The sequence below is a fragment of the Neovison vison genome, chromosome 11, assembly GCF_020171115.1.
Source record: "Neovison vison isolate M4711 chromosome 11, ASM_NN_V1, whole genome shotgun sequence".
Classification (NCBI taxonomy): Eukaryota; Metazoa; Chordata; class Mammalia; order Carnivora; family Mustelidae; genus Neogale; species Neogale vison.
Window position 1 is genome coordinate 87,288,320 of NC_058101.1, and position 17,934 is coordinate 87,306,253.

Genomic DNA, 17,934 nt, shown 5'->3' on the forward strand with positions numbered 1-17,934 from the left:
TTCTTATTCTTTTGGGACGCCTGGGTGGCTCAGCTGGTTAAGCAGCTGCCTTCGGCTCAGGTCATGATCCCAGCGTCCTGGGATTGAGTCCCACATCGGGCTCCTTGCTCGGCAGGGAGCCTGCTCCTCCCTCTGACTCTGCCTGCCATTCTGTCTGCCTGTGCTCGCTCGCTCTCTCCCTCTCTCTGATGAATAAATAAAATCTTTAAAAAAAAAATAATTCTTATTCTTTTAAATTTGCAAAGGGCATTACATGAAATAACTCTTAATTTTTTTAAATTGCCATTAGTACAGATTAAGAAAGCCAAAGCAAAAATGTAGGTGTAAATTATAATAAGAACAAAAACATACCTGGAAACAAGGCCATATAAACCTGGCTGGTGCATTTGGCTATTTCACTGGCTGGCCTTTAAAAATAATGATCTGTAAATCTTTCTCACTATGGACTAATCCACATGTATCTTGTATTTCTTGTATAAAACTGATGTTCACAGGCTGGCCATTCAGGAATAGACTGAAACAGATTCTGGAGTTAGGAAAGCATTTCATGGGAGGAATAAACTAGGTCAAAAATGAAAAAGCTAAAGTTTGCTTTTTAAATATCAGCATACATTTCCAGATAAAACTGATTTAAACTCGTGTCCAGAGATTTTTATGGATAGTTTTACTGAATCCATTTCATTTAAAATGTCTTTAAACACTGAAGCCTCTCAATTCCAGTCAACATATTTCAGACACTTTGCTTATGAAGGATTTTTTTGGACACTCTCAAGACAAACTTTTTAAAAAAAGTTTTATTTATTTACTCATGAGAAACAGAGAGAGAGAGAGAAAGAGAGAGAGAGAGAGAGAAGCCCAGTGTGGGACTCTGATCCCAGGATCCGGGGTTCATGACCTGAGCTGAAGGCAGATGCTTAACAGACTGAGTGACCCAGGCGCCCAAGACAAATTTTTAAAAGAGAAACAAGTTTTGTCTAGAAAGCATTTTTAGTACAATGAATACGTATCCTTCGTCAGATTGAATGTAGCCCACTCTTCTCTTGATACTCCTCATAGAAACGTCTCAGTGATTTAGGAATTCTCGGTGTCACAGTGCTCAAGGCTTGAGTAAAATGTCTTCTTGTAATGCAGTTGGCTTGAATGTCTTCTTCCAGAGCTAAAAGGGCTGCCTCCCTACAGACAGCTATAACCTGAAGCAAAACAATGAAATAAAAACAAACATAAAAAAATAAAAATAAAAAAAGAAAGAAAGAAAGGGAGAGAAAAAACAATCAGTACTGTTTTTTTAGAAATGCAGTATTTCAAATATTCATCTGTGGTAACTGCTACAACCAGAAGCACATTGCTAACATGGATCTTCACGCTTATTCTGCTTCATTTTTCAAAAGGATAATAAGTAATCGCCTTCATTCCAAAACAATGTATTAAGTACTCAGAATCAGGAGGGGCTAGCAGAGATGTAAGACACGGCATTTGTTCTTAAGAAGCTCACAGTGGTAAAGGTGGAACACACGTGCGGGCACATATTTCTGCTACAAGGTGACAAAAGGTGAGTGTGTATGTGCGTTGGGGGCAGGTGGGAACCAAGAGATAAGGGGGTGAGGGCGGAGGAAGGAGATACCCTGATATGCAGCAAGGTCCTGCTCATCAGCACACTTGTCAGGGCATAGAATTTCCACATTCCATTTGACCTCTGAGGTTTTACCCACACGTAAAAGCATTCCTTTATGTGCATCCCTTGAACTGAGTTCTTAGATCTTGGGAATATCGGAGAGAAGTTGTCTGCGTTTACTTTGGAGAGCTGCATTGGAACAGAGAAGTGAATTTTGTTTACTCAGTGAGGAAAGCTGGAAGAATTGAAAAGAATCTGGGGAGGGGGTGGAGTGGATGCAGAGTGAGGGAGGACAGAGTGGGCGGTAGGAAAGCGGAAGGGGAGGAAGGTTCAAGTCTTGAATCCTGAAATGTGTTTTTAAGCTCTCTGGACTTCAGACAGCGGAAGCAGGCTGATGCCAGTGTCATTCTAAAGACACATTACTGTGGTGAAAAGAGCTTGTGGGATGAAAAGAGATATTGTGATTTTCAGGGCAACAGGGACAACAGTGATTGATACTGACTGCACCTTTATATCGGTAAATGAAAGGGCCAGCTGAAACACATTTGTCCAGCCATTCAGCATATTTTCTCTGTTTGTTCACTTACTGAAAAGAGTTCCTCTGCTTATGCTGGGCTAATGGCTGCCAAAGCAGTTTAGTAGCTTTTTAGGGGATTTAGCAGCATGTTTAGGGAGCTTTCAAAAAACACGCATAGATTTAGATGGCTTTGTCAAATTACGACAATGTAACTATTAGTGCTGGGCTTCATTAATGAGCCCTGAGGTTGACTACAGTGGTTATGCACGTTAATGCTTTTCCAAAAAGAGTGGCTGCCAACTGTTGAAGGAAAGGGCAAAACTTCCAGGGATTTGTAAAAACAACTTCATCACACGTTCTGGTGCAAAAAGAGTTATTTTGAAAACAAGATGTAATAATTAATAAGCACAATAAAAGCACATGAAATGCCCAGCATGGTAAAATGGTTATCTGATGGTTCCACACTGTAGAAAGTGACCCAGAGGACCTCCGTGAAGGGAGGTAAAACAACCAAGCAGGGAAAGCCTCAACTCTCTCCTTCCCTCCATCTGAGCAGCACTTCTGCTATCTGCAAGAATTAAAAAAAAAAGATTTTATTTAGTTATTTATTTGAGAGAGAGCGAGAGCAAGTGAGCAGAGGCGTGTGTGCACACCTGAGTGGGGGTGGGGAGGGGCAGAGGGAGAAGCAGATTCCCCACTGAGCAGGGAGACCAATGCGGGTCTCCATCCTAGGACCCGATCCCAGGACCTAGAGATGGTGACCTGAGCCAAAGGCAGACACTTAACTGACTGAGTCCCTCGAGTGCCCCTGTTATCTGCAAGAATTTGAAGCAATGGCTGCAAGGCTGAAGTTTGAAGAAGAATCACTGGAAGAGGCAAAAAGGCCTGAGCTTCCTGCTGGTTGGTGGACTTTAAGCTCTTCCTCTGAGACAGTACAAGGAATGTTCCACTATGTGGCTCCTTCTCTGGCTAAGTGGAGTAGAGAAGTCACCAGCTCTGGGCCAATGCATGTCTTGCACACTTCATAACTGAGACTTATCTCAGAGAATACCAGACCCAGCACACGATGGCTACAGAAATTTACTGAGTCCCTACCACATGTGCTAGACAGTTACTAAGGACTGTACTAATCCATTGCTATGTGAACACTGCTCCCCGCCCCCAGGTTCTATATAAGTCAGTGATGTCCCTAATAGTGTGCACCATCTGATGGAAGGATGGCAATGGAGTGGCCAGATAAGCATGAGTAAGGTCGTGGGGTGGGCTGTGGGGAGGCTGGGCTGAAGAAAAGAGAGGTGACTGCAAGGCTGCCTGGACCCTCTCCAAGTTCCCAGAATCTGGTGACATGGCCACATAGTGAGTAGCTCCTGCTGCTGGTACATCTGAGAAAGTGAACTGCTGGTCTAGCAGGCTTCCTTTTTCAGTACACAGTAATCAAACTGGAAAAGGAATGGTTATACTCCTCTAATCACTAGGATCTCAGGTGGCCTAACAAGGCAGGGTAGGGAGATGCAGGTAGTGGGAAGTGACGGGTCACTGAGGCCCTGCAGGCTGTCCTTGGGGTCAGCAACCCTGAGAAAATCCTCTCTGCAGATCAACTTTCTTTCCATTGTATCTCTGTGTATAGATTTTCCCAATTTCTAACTTGCTTTTTGCCTTTCTTTGGTCGCTTTCAGAACTGTGACTGAAGGGACACTGGTGGTGAGATGTGGTTAGAGCAGTAACAGCCACCTGAAAGCTGGATGTTTGTAACTTACAGCCTCAACATATGTTAACATTCAAGAGTAATTGTCCTACTATATTTAGTATTTACTGGCTTGACCCTTAATTAACAATTCCATCCAAATTTGGAGAACTACAAAATTGTGAGGTATAGAAAACTTGGACAGAGTTTTGACAAGAACACTGAGAAATGTTTGAATTCAATAGAGATGACCCTGGGAGCCTTTGAGAGACAATGGCCAAGGAAACAGAGCAGCTGGATACTGGTACTTTCAAGCACCTCATAGGAAGGTGTCTTCCTCTGTACAGAAGGGCCACAGTCATTCGCCCTTCCAGAGCAGCTGGAGGCCAGTCTGAATTGAACACTTGCTTCAAGAAAGGTTTTCCTGTTTCATAACATTTATAAGGGATGCCCTGAAGAACTTTCTGCCACTTCTATTTTCTTATCATATTTGCTTTAGCAATATACAACCAGTAACCAAGAGGAAGTAGGACACTACAAATAAGTAACGGGTCACTCATCCATCAACACCCACTATCCAGTACAACCACCAGATGAGGCCGGATCCAGAGAGGTCTACGACATGGCTACCAGTCTTCTGCTGCTCCCCCACCAGCAGGGGACCAAGGTCAATTAACTGCCCCATCTGGCATGGTATTAAAGGTACTGTTAAGCAAGGCTATAGGAAAAATGCTTTGGTATGGAAAGAAGAAAGAAATTACTGCTCCATAAACCGTAGTGGGAAGGGCAGAATCTAGATATGCATATAGAACAGAAACAGGCATTCTGAGCAGGAGGAATAAAGTGGGCAAAGAAACAGCACCGTGGGGGCGAAAGAGACCAGAGATTGTGTAGCCAAATGGAGAATTAAAAAAAGAAAGAGAGAAGAGTAGTTCTGTCATCAAAATGTCACTAAAAATAAAATGACAGTTTTCAGAAGTCATGTGGGCCATAATAACAGTGAAGGCTAGTCAATGACAGTCATCTCTAAAGCTCTACACCCAATTCACAAGCGACTGATGCATAAGCAGCTGACAGAGAATAATTCCTAAAGCTTCCTTTGTTTTTATTTTCTCCCCATGAAAGGGCTTCTTAGAAATTCCAAAGGGAGAATCATTAAATGGATTACTGGTTCTTCTCTCCTAACCCAAATAAAAAGGTATGCCTGAAAACGGAAGTATTCTTAGGAGTCTCATTTCATGAAGGCTGGTTTCTATTTGCTCTGGGGTCACTCATTCTTCTCAGAAGTGTCGCTTTGCTACCTGCTCTCAGGGCACATGCCAGCATTCCCCTTGACAGATGAGTGTCTTTTCAGAGGAAGAAGTATTTCATGGTCAGATAAGTTTTAGGTAACAGTGCATAGACTCTGTTTCCCACACTGCACCGTAGAATTTGAAAGATTTTTGTGAAGGCTGGCAGTAGTAATCTGCTTAATTTTCTTTAACCCACGGTTTCCCACAGAAGACCCCCTCCGCCCTGGTTATGGCAGAACAACCTGTGGGTGGCTATCTTTCAAGTTACTGATGATCTTCAGCACACACACTGGGAGATGTTAACCCACACCGAACAATTCAATCAGAACACAAAATGGCTTTTGCCTCTCACATATCCTTTTTTTCCCCCTTTTGCTCTCTCCTATTGCAGAATAGAGAAAAGAGGGAAAGGGAGGAAAAAAGAGCCTGGAGAAGGACCAGTCTGTTTAATGGGATCAAAGAACAGCAGCCACAGCACACGCTTGTGCTCAGGAGACGCAAATGGTCAATGCGTATTTGTCGAATAGAACCGAACATTTCCTTAACTATAAACAAGTTTCTACAAAGTATACATTATATGCAACTTTTTCATATTTGGTCCATATCCTATAATACTTTTACTTACATTTCATATAGCCTATACTTTGTCAGTTATACTTAAGTCTCTGGAATGGTAACATCAGTAACAAAAATTGTTTAACACCGTTATACGTTATCTGAGGCAATGTTTCTTATCTGAGGCAATGTTTCAGTTTGGCGTACTACTTTGAATGGAGTTCTGGCTTTAGAAGTAATATATATCAGAACTTTTGCCAAGAATACAAATATGCCTGTGTTATTTTGAGGGATGCTTCCTTAGGTATCAAAATTTGTTACATGGGGACAGGAACTCATCTGTTGGGTTGTCAAGGGGAAAGGTGCACTGTCATTGAGAAATAACCTTGAACATTTACTAAGAATGCAGTTAATACATATTGGGTTAGAGGACTGAAATGGAAGCTTTGGGACAAAAAAATTTTACAAATGGTGATCTGTTGTCCCAGTTGATGAAAATAATGTGGCATCAATGAACAGCTGAGGGGTTTTCTTTTCTGTATTAAGCTTTGAAAGGGTGAGGGCATTTTAGAAAAATTACCTCTCTCTCTGTTGTGGACTGATTGCTATAGAAACTGAGAAGGGCTTTCAATTCAAAGTAGGTTGTTTCTCTATCTCTAAAGTTTGTGAGACAACATAGTGAGGTAAGTGCATATATCTCACTACAGTGTATTCAGGGCCCACACAATTCATCATTCTGCTGGCATCACATTCAAAACCACACGTGGTCTGGGACTGGTCAGTGATGGGGGAATTCTGGTGAATTTCTCCCATGAGGCTATCGAAGAATCTCATGAGAAGATGTGTAGAATAGATGAATTTGAATCACAGACTGTCTGGAATGTTAAACCAACCCGTTTAGAAAGAAAACTCTTGGCACTAGAACACCTTAACTTCTTTGGCAAAAAGGATTTTGGAAGCTTTCCCCTAATCCCTTCACCATGTCCTCCTCTTCCCCCATCGGCTGCAGACTAGATCATTTAAATGAATTATTAGCCAACTACCAGCAAGGTTGCTTTTGCCATTAGGCAGTAACTGTTTTGGCTGGCTCTGTAAAACTGGGTGTCTGTAGTCTGTGTTCTTTTTCAGCTTTGATTAAAAAACAAATACCCAGCCTTTTAAGATCTATATATGCCTTGCTGCAAAAGTGCCAGTTGGGAAAATGAGAAAATGAGACAAAAGACAAGCAGAGTGGGCCCAAGATTTCACCATCAGAGCTAAAGTAAGACACATTGTTGTTGTGGTGGCCACGACACCCATTTATTTGGTGCCAGCATGTCACAAATTCCCTTCCCAGGGATTCTGTAATAATAATAGAGCTATCAGATATCTGAAAAACAACATAAAATAAGCAGGAACTCTCTATATGAAAGATTTAGGCATATTTAACTGAGTTCCTAAGAGGTAGGAAAGGAAAAGATTTTTCATAAAAATGTTCAGAAATCTTCAAAACAAAGTCACTGAGGAAAATAGTAATCGTTTTCAAATGCAGGCAAAAAGTCCCTCAGCGAGGAAAGAGGACATATAAGTATGAATTTTCATGCTATGCTTGCCCACTGAAAAAAGCAGTGCCTTTCGAACAACAATACAGCAATAACTGGATTACGTGAGACAACTCCACTTGGGAGGGGTGTGGGGAAGCAACTTCCCAGGATGAGAAGGCTCTTGACCATTGAACCTTGGGAAATCTAATTACCTCACTTTTAAATGCAAAAGGGCAAAAGAGGCAATTGTGCAGAATTCTGAATGCCATGAAGAATAAGAACAATGTCTTACTTCACTGTGGAAAAAAAAAAAAAAATGAAACCTCTTATACATAGCCTACGGTTCTTTCCCCCAATCCACCACGAGACCAGAAGAGTTTAAACAGGTGGCTCAGCTTAGCAAAAGAGAAACAGGCATATTGCGAAAATTAAAACTCACATGGTTTCTAAGCAGGCAGTAGTAATTAAAAAAAAAAAAAAATGATGTGATAAACAGTCAAGGCAAAGACTTTACCAAAACCTAACCGGTAGGAAGGAAAACCTGAAGAGTTGGATGCTACTTCGGGTAGTCATCGACGGGTGCTATAACCCTGCCCTTGCTCTTTCCAGTTTGGCAGTCGTACCATCTTCTTTCCTGGGGCGCTGAAAGACTAGGACCCCACTACTGATTTAAGTACAGTTGCTTCCATTTCCAGATAAGGCCTGGGTAGGCAGTATGCGCCCTCCTTTTCCGTGGACTGTAAGCAGATTATGGGAAGGACATCAGGAACACAAATCCACGAGCAGCTTATAAGGCTGGGGAAAAAGCACGCCGCCCCAAGGAGGCCTAATCAGGGAGCTAAAAACTGCTCACTTCCCACAGGCAGGCTGACATTCTAACAGAACTGCCCTCACGAAGCTCCCAAGTGCCTGGCAGGGGTTATCTGTCCTCCAAAGGAAGGCGGGAGGGTAACAAAATCCTGAAGGCAGCTTAGCCCACAGCTGAAGTTCTGCTGGATTCCCGTCACCCCACTCTGCAGGCAAAGAAGGCACTCAGATCTGAGCAGAAAAAGAAGTGGGCGATTTTAAATGTGCTAGAGGAGAAGCGTGTGCACAGGGTGACCTCCCGGGACGAGAAACGTGGCTCTGGGTGGCTGAACGCGAACACCTAGTTCCCTGGGCTCCTGGCAGGGCTGCTTCGACGCTCTTGGGGCAACGGCCACTGCTGCCTCGGGATTTGTAACGTCGAGGACAAGAACAGGGCCAGGCGGCAGTCCGTCGCGCTGGCAGAGAGCGTCGTTAGAGAGGGGGCCGGGGAGGAGAGACGCCGCAGCCGGCCCCGGCAGCTGCACGGAAGCCACGCGGAGGCAGAGCCGAGGTTCCCCGGCCCCGCGGCGGCCGCGCCGCGGCCGCTCCTGCAGTTGGGCAAGAAGAAAGCGCGCCTTCCAGTGAGGCCTAAAGCTTTCAGCTTCTTTGTATTTCAAGTGTACTAAATAGCTTTAAAGAATCTACCAAAAGAAATGGGCTGCAGTGCTTTAAAAAGTCTTAGGTATTTTCAAGAAAGTGGTTTTTGTGAAAAGCATCTTCTGTCTGGAACACCTGTGACCTGTTGAGCTTAATTGGGCTGCAGCTGGCGCTGATTGTGCGCAGCCGCCGGCGGCCGCGGGCGGACATTGTGTGCGCTCCCGCCCGCCCGCCCCCTCGCCTTTCTTTTCTCTTTCACAGCCCCGCGACCTCCTTCCCCTGTGTGTCTGAGGGATTAGGAGCCCAGTAGAGAGTGGTGTCCTGCTGTTTGCGAACAGCGTGCACTGGAGGTGCTTCAAGGAGGAGGCTACCTGGGAGATTATGTGCTCCCGTGGACGCCGAGGGCCCATTCTCCCCGGCGCATTGAGACGTGCTGAAAGGTGGCTGAATGGCCCGGGCATGAAAGATGGGGCTGAAGGGAGCGCAGCAGGCTCCTGGCCACGGAGCAGCAGATGGAAGTCAGACTGTCACGGGCGGGCACACACGGCCAGGGCCGCCCCAAACTGCCAAGAAAGCAGCTCCGGAGCGCAAAACAGGGAGGGAATTCAGAGGGGGAAACCAGTGGCACTTCTTTAGGGTACTTCTGAATGACACCTAACCACAACGCGCTGAGGTGGAAGTGAGGGTTTTGAGGGGGGCAAATTCCAGATTTAAGGAAACTACCTAACTGTTGCCCTTGGGTTAAAGTCCCTTGATTTGTCTGCAGAATAAGCCCTAGCATAATCCATCCAACTGGGATTATGTTAGGGTCATACTATTTAGAAAGCCACACAGAATGCCACTGAGTCAAAAGAAAGTAAGAATTTCTGTAAAAACACATGAAAGCACAATGACATCAAAGAAGGTGGGAAAAGCCCTGGGTTGCTGAATTTTACTGATTTCAAGTTATTCTGAGGTCTCTAAAATATATAGCTGAAGTATATGTACAGCAAGTGAGCAACCTTCTTCTGCACGGAGGCCACACTAGTTCCTACTTTTTAAAAATTTACAAAGAAATCCATCATTCCACAGAGCCTTGGGGCAGGAAAGATGTGGAGTTTTCATTCTTATTGTTTCTACAACCATCAGCACTTAGGGGAATTTTAAGTGTTTCTAACATTAATTGAACCACACAAGATCAAAAAGGGTATTTTTAGTTTTGAAGAAAACATACCAACTATCAAAGGAATGGAGAAAGCAGGAACCACATGGCAGGGAAGGAGAGGGGTGAGAGGGCAAATAGATGGTTGAACTCCTATTCATTCCTTTATCCAAGAAGTCTTTATTGACCACCTACAAGGTCCCAGAAATAAGGTACCCAGGGGAATATAGTGGTGAAGAAAACAAAATGCTTTCACGGAACAAGATGTACAGACTACTGGCTAATCTATTTACTCTTCAAGGTTCAGTGTAAGTGTTTCCATTGGAAGGCATTCCTGGAGGCAATTTCACTTTAACTCCCCAGGTCTGATTGCTTTAGGATCACTTGTTTTATGGTTTGGTAGCAACTTGAACTATTCTATCATGTTACAATTGTCAGCAGGGATATAAAGTTATTTGTGGTAAATGTCTATCTCCCTCACTAGACTGGAATTCCCATGGAGGCTCTTTAGTCTTTGCTCCACTCTACTCCTCAAACATACCAGGTTAGCATGTCTCTTGACCTTTGGGAATCTGCAAAAAAGGTCTTCCGCTAAGTTCATCTCTGAATAGTGATATAAATTAATTTTTGCCTTAAACACACACACACACACACACACACACACACACACACACCCCTGCAGTTGACAACTGCAGCCAAGATAATTATCTACTATGGACTAAAAAAGTAAAAATGTCTTGAGAACAATGGGTCATCCTATATTTGTGAGTCTTAAGGCTGATGACCAGGCTATGGCCAGAAAGCTAGAAGAGGCACAAGACTTTGGGTAAAAGCATCCAGAATGGGGGGAGCTTGAGGTTGGCTCCAGGCAAAGAGGAGAGAAAGAGCAGGGCAGGGCACGTTCTTGGGAGATGAGACCCAGCAAAGGTCAGCCTGCTGAAGGACTCCCCTTTAAGTCTGGAGGGTTTGATTCTTCATGCCAGTGTTGTGGGAAATAGGGAAATAGTGGCTGGAGTCAAGGTGAGTGGGTGGAGGGTTTAGGTAGTGTGTTAAACCACACCCTATGTTTCCTCACCTGTCAGCCATTTTCACTGCCATCCCCCACCTCTTGCCCCTACCCACCCCCAACACAAACCTAAAATGCCTCCTTGGAAACTCTGTAGCCTCAGGGATGCCCTGGGTAGCCTTCTTTGAATTTTGTCTAATTTGTGATCTTTGAACATTCATGAAGTGGAGTATTTGGGAGTTAGAATCTTTCCCCCCTTTATGGCCAGTCCTTTTTTATTTTTTATTTTTGAACTATAATTGACATATGATATTATATTAGTTTCAGGTATATAACATGATTCAGTACATTTATTATTGTGAAATGATCACTACAGTATAATGCCTATCATCATTGCATTTTTTGTGTGTGATGAAGGCTTTTAAAATGTACCCTCTTAGTTACTTTCAAATATACAATACACTATTATGAACTATGGTCATTATACTATACATTACCTCTCCAGGAAATACTTATTTCTTATCTGGAAGTTTGTAACTTTTGGCCACCTTCACCCATTCAGTCATGCTATACTGAGTCTTAATCTCTAATAAACTCCTTTCTTTTTTTCCATTTTCTGAGCAGCTGCATGCCGGTCTAACTGATCAGCAGTCTTGTATGGCATCTCTAAAATCATTTTAAAAAGTATGGTATCGTGTTAATGGCTATCTGTGTTAAACAGAAAAAAAAAAAATGACTTGACAATTTGTCTAACTGAGGGGCATATAGGTCCTGGGGAGCAAACACTAAGTATACCACCAGCACATGACAGGGAGTGAAAAGACAGTACAATTACTTATTTTGTACTTATTTTATGGATATCATATTTTATACAAAATGTCACTTTTGTGCAGTTATTGGCCATATAATAAAGATTTTTAACCTAGAGTCCTTAGATATCCAAATGGGTCTAAGGATATACTGAAACCTATGAAAATTTATACACAAAATTTCCTTTTTTTTCTAGAGAGATGGTTCAAAGTGTTCATCATATTCTAAAAAGAAACCATTACCCCAAAAGTCTTAAGATCCACTGCTCTATATTTCAAACCTTCCTAAATCCTATGAATGCTTCATAATATCTATCTTCCTCTTTCTAGAATGTATTTGTCTAGAATTATCACAGTTGAGGAGTATAGGAGTTGCAATATGGAGTTAATCACTGTAAAGGGAAAGTAGTTTATGCTTTTTTAGATCTTCCTCTTGTACCGTATAAACATTTAACAGTTGCCCCTAGGTATAACTTTCTTAGGTCTTTATTGACATGAAGAGGAACCTAAAGACCAATATCTTATTTTGCTTATTTAAAAAAAGCCAAGGTAATACACTAAGACTGCAAACTTAAGAATGCTAGTTAAGGAATGAAAAGCCAAGTACCCAAGATAAGATTAGAATTTACAAGTGACAAATATTAACTATGTTTAATTTTAGTTAACCCATAAATGAATTTTTAGATTTAAATAACTAATGTAGGTTTTGATATTTGGTAATAACATTATACACTGGGTATTTAGAAACTGATGGGCTTGTTTTTTTATCTGCAAAATTATATGGCCTATTGTCTTGTAAGGAGTGAGACACAGTTTGAATCCTATTTACTGCATGTCCATTAAAAAGAAAAAAAATTGATTTTACTGATTTGAAAGCCAGTTGTAAGATATAGCTCTTAAAAAATATATATATATATATGTGATATAACTTAGAAGAAGTTACAAATACTTGTAAAAGCCACATAGCACAATCACTTTCATTAGTTACTCATAATCCAAGTCAAGGTGGGAAATAAAGATAATTTCGTTTATGAAGGCTTTAACCAAAACACTCATAAGTTTCTCTCTTCCGACCATTAAGTCCATTACATAATGGACTATGAAACCTAACCATCCCTTCTTAACTACTATTAACCAAACTCCTTTACAAAATGCTGATGACAGAATAAGGCTTCTGTCAAGTTTCGCAATGAAAAAGCCAGAAAGTCTCCTGAAGAAAGACTGAAAAATGTCTACTTGTAAAGACCAAACTAAAAACTATGAGAAAGCCCTCAGAACAATCAACAGACATGGAAACAGTTGTGGGAAAAGACATAGATGAAACTACTTATTGATAGTTAAGAAATCATGTTTCAAAAAAAATGAATTAAAATGGTACCTTAAATTATACCTTAGTGGGACTGGTTTGGTTATGAGAAATGCAGCAGTTTGTATATGTTTAGAGCTAATGAGGGATTTTTAAAGCACAGATTATTCATCTAGTTCTTAAAACCTAAAGACATAAAATTGAGTGAATCTGAGTATGTGCATTTCAAGACTATATCTATACTTCTATCTCATTTTATATTAGGTGAGCTTTCCTCAGATTTCTAATAATCAAAAAATGTTGGTCATTTTCATTGGGTCATCATCATTGGGAAAAAAACTAGTAGACATTTCTAATGATGGAATTTTTTTTTTTCATAGAGATGAATCAACTGAACACAAGGGAATTATAATACAATGGAAATGATTTTGCAATCTTAATGTATCGTCTATTATAAATGATAAATATGGACATAAAAGCACTCTGTAATGTTGTAAAGTAGAGAAAATTGAAGCAAGTGTCAAGACTTTCCTCTTATGGGTGTACTTCTTCATTTGCAGATCTGATTGCTAGACTTTAGATAGGGTACACCTGGTAATTGAGCACTTCCATTTTAGCACAGTGGTATCTAACTGGAAATAAACCCATACTATCTTTTCTAAGTGTGCTCAAGATGTCTATTGTACTCATTCCATATTTATACCAAAGAGTATGCAAGTCAAGGGAAATGTTGGATTATTTTACAGGTCTCTCCTGTTCTCTCCCCCATCCTACTCTGTTCTCTACTTTACACTATGTTCTCTACATCAACATATACACATATACATAGGAATGCAGACAACTGTGTATGTGCTCATACACACACAAGCACACATGCATGTGCACACTCATTTGCAGATGCAATGTAAGTTCACAAGATGTGATGTAAGTTTAAGCACTATACTAAAGGGGAACATAGGTGGCTCTGTGGGTTGAGCAGCTGACTCCTGATTTTAGCTCAGTTGTGATCTCAGGGTTGTGGGATTGGGCCCCGCATGGGGTTCTGTGCTCAGTCTGCTGTCCCTATTCCCACTCCCCGTCTTGTGCTGTCTCTTTAAAACAAACAAACAAACAAAAAAAAAAATAAGTAAACAGTCTTTAAAAAGTGTAATGTACATTTTACCATCAGTAGTTCTGAAGCCCGGTATTTGTAAATCTTTTAAAAATAAACTGAGCTTTTAAAATCCCATCACTCTGGCAGCAACCCAGCATAGCTATGCCTTTAACAAAAGATTTCTGTAATAAAACGAGATTTTACATGCTGAAACAAAATATTTTAAAACATCTTTCTGCCGACTGCTCATTTCAGTAATATTTGTGGAATTTAAAACCCACACACGCATACACAAATGTTCCCATGGAAGATTAGGCTAAGTTTTAGGTTAACCTCAGAATTATTAAATTTTTATATCAATCTTTTAATGAACACTTTTCATTTATTTTCTTTAAGAAGAAACCCAAGTCTTGAAAGACTTTCAGGCCATGTATTCTTTAATTGCCATAACAAATGCGACCAGGCTAACTTTAATCAAAGGAGACTCGTGAGTAGTTTTCACACTACATTTGTGAATGCCTCTGAGCAAGGTGGACTGAATTCTGCCTCAGCTTCTCTTATGTCTGCAAATATGTGTAATCAGCTGTGACATCTGCTGTATATTAGGGCTAAACTGCTAGGGACAGAAACCTAATTTGAATCAAAAGGAGGTATTTATTATAAGGATATTATTGAATCTAACAGAACTTAAGGACAAGAGTGAGGTTGGGCTCAGCAGACCAACTGGAACCAGAGACTGGGACATTATCAGGACTCTCTCTCTCCCTAATTTTGATCTTGGCTTCTCTCTGTACTTGGTTGGGTTGAGTTTTAGTCCTCCTTAAGTACATAGTGGTTTTTCCCACATGGAAGAAAACATGACAAAAATGTTTTATATCTTACAGCTTCAGCTATCATGAAGTACTCATTTTCTCAGTTCTGGTTATGAAAACTCCTGTGGAAAGGAGCCTGAGTAGCCTTCACTGTGACTGGGGAAGAGGGTATGGAGATGGGGTCAAATTGAGGGATATCATTCTTCTGTACCCAGATCAACTCTGTGTGTGTGTGTGTGTGTGTGTGTGTGTGTGTGTGGTCACACTGGGATGACTGAGCAACTCTGCAGTTTTTTGGGGGCAGGAAGTGAATATTCTTGGGGGCTGGAAGTACAGATAATATTATAAGGCAGGTTTATGTTGGTGGGTGGAGGGAATGAGAGAGAGAATGCAAAAAGTGGCTTTTATACTCCTTTATATGTAGGTCAATGTATGTGGCTTATATATCGCTTCCTCTCAAATTCTGTCTTGGCAACATGTATAATCTCTATAGAGACTGTATAATCTCTATAGAGATTGTATAATCTCTAACTTTTCTGTTGAGAAGGTGCCACTCTGGAAATCATACCCAGTGGTGCAACTGTCTCCCTTGCTCCCAGATGCCATTTTCTTAGACCACGCTGCTCATCAGGGGTCCAGATAACATTCTGAGCTGTACAACTGATTTCCAGGCCACAGATATTATCCAAAATGTGATAAAGTTGAAAAGTCTTAGGGGCCACCAGTTAATTTTTTTGGAAACGATCATGGACTCTATAGGAAAAATTAAAGCTGTTCTTTTGAGTGATGATTTCAACATAGGTTATGGTCAATGCTATCTATATGTTAAATTCATTCTCTTTCTTAGCAACTGAGAAGTCACAGTGAAAATCAGAAAAGAAAGCAAACAAAAACTCAACTTTTTTTTTGTGGGGGAGGGGTCATAAATAGCTAATAGATACAAGCCTCAAGTCTGGAGCTGTTTAGTTTGGAAGTTTATGGAAATTTCATTTGGAGACAGTCCCTAAATTCAATTGTAACTGGAAAAGCATGTAACTGGAAATGCGTGCTGACAAGGCCTATGGAGCAAGGGGAATGAAATAGACAGTGTTCGAAGCTTAGAAACTGACTTCATTCTACCAGCTAAGAGGCCGAAAGATGCTTGCAAGTGTCTTTCACAACAGCGCCACCCTGCTTTGTAAACTTGCCCAATTCTTGCCCCTGAGAATAGAGGAGAAAGGGGAGATAGAGGAGACTGAAATCCTTAGCAAACATTTAGGGAGACAATAATTACCCCCCGCCTTTATTTTCTTTTTAAATTACAGAAAATTCAAACATACACCACAGCAGAGAGAATAAAGTACTGTGCACTCTCATTTGCCGGATACTTAGCTTTAGCAATGAGCAACCCATGCCTGATCTTGTTTCATCTTCACTCTAAACCTCACCCCAACACAGCACTAGCTTTTTGAAGCAAATCCCAGAATCATAACATTCAATCCATAAATATTTCAGCATATATCTAAAGGAATTTTAAAAAATTTTTTATTTATTTATTTGACAGAGAGAGAGCACAGCAGGCAAGCCGCAGAGGGAGAGGAAGAAGGAGAAGCAGGCTCCCCACTGAGAAGAAAGCCTGATGTGGGGCTCAATCCCAGGATGCTGGGATCATGACCTGAGCTGAAGGCAGACGTTTAAATGAGCCACCCAGGTGCCCCTAAAGGAATTTTTTTTTAAGAAAAATTTTTAAAAGCATAACCACATCATTATTTCACATTAAAAATAGCAATTCTTTAATATTATCAATATTTAGTATTAAAATTTTGCCAATTACTCATAAATGTATTCCATGCTATTTTGTGGAGTCTGGGATCAAAATAAGACCTACACTTTGTATTAGTTACTGTACTTCATCTCTAAAAAATTCTCTCCCTCTCTTCCTTACAATTTATGTTGAATAAACTAGATTATATGTCCTATACAGTTTCTCATATTCTTTATTTTCTTGACAGGATCTTTGTGTGTGATTTAACACATTCCTCTGTGTCCTGTATTTTCTGTAAACTCACAATAAGATCTAGAGGCTTGAGTGGTTGGATATTTTGGGAACAAATTCTTCATATGTGATGTTGGAATACATAGCGTTTAGTAATCTTTTATGGTTTAATAGTCACTTGTGAATGTCTAAGTTCTTTATTAAATATACAAAATGGTGCTATTTGTTATTCCTTCTCCATTTATTGGCTGGGATATATTTACAAAGGGAAGCTTTCCTTCCACCTCTTACAATTCTCTTAGCATACTATTCACACTTCTCCCTGCCTTGCCTTTCTTTACTTAACAACTTTATCCTAGAAATCACTTTAAAGCTACATAGAGAGCTATTTCTTATTTTATTTACAACTGCACAGTTTATTCAGTCAGGTCCCAAATACTGTACATTTGAGTTGTTTCCAGTCTTTTGTTCCCTTTTAAGATTCATTTATATGTTGGTCAAAGTCTAGAATGCTCAGGTAGTACAAAAGTAAAAAGCAAAGAACTGGTAAGATGGTCCTATTCACTGTAGCATGGATATGATTATAGAAATATTGTTTAACCACTGCTCATTCAAAATTATAGAAAACGTGAGTCTTAAAAATCACATTTTCTGTCTCCCCCCTCCCTTTTTTTTACCTTTGTTCTTCCAATTTTCCACTTTTCTCAGCTCCAAACAGCCTGTGAAGGCCTCCAGTCTCTACCAGCTCCTGTCACCAATCAACCTCTCCACATAGGCAAGAGGCTTTACATTACAGAACTCATCTGGCTTTTCTCTGAAATCTGGCTATTGAAGCTCACACTCTGTCACTGCGTCCTGGTGATCACTATTGCCACAAGAACTCTGTTATAATGGTTGTCCTAGTGGTAATGAGTACAGTAGTGGAATTAAGGTGAACTCCGACACAGCAGCATGCTTGGGCTTAGGGAAGTGAAAACAGGAAAATCAGGACCCTTCCTTATCCTGGTGATTCAAACCAGTGTGGTTCTCCTATATCTATTTTTCATGTACGTAATAATATGCTAGGAGTAGCTCCTAATTCTCAGAAGATCACATGTTTATGTGCCGTAGACATTTCCAATACAGATCCGTTATACTTGGCCTCTGGTTTCTAGTCTTTTACCTAT

At 40.8% G+C, this 17,934-nt stretch overlaps 1 protein-coding gene across 1 annotated transcript in view; it reads right to left on the minus strand.

Moving 5' to 3' along the window:
• Nucleotides 1–894: 894 nt before the first annotated feature.
• The window catches only part of SPATA5 (spermatogenesis associated 5), a 352,343-nt gene continuing 335,303 nt past the window's right edge, over nt 895–17,934 (minus strand). Inside the window, exon 16 of the mRNA XM_044224059.1 lies at nt 895–1,190. Coding sequence (XP_044079994.1) covers nt 1,014–1,190 — 177 coding nt within the window. The 3' untranslated portion in view covers nt 895–1,013. The remainder of the gene's footprint in view (nt 1,191–17,934) is intronic.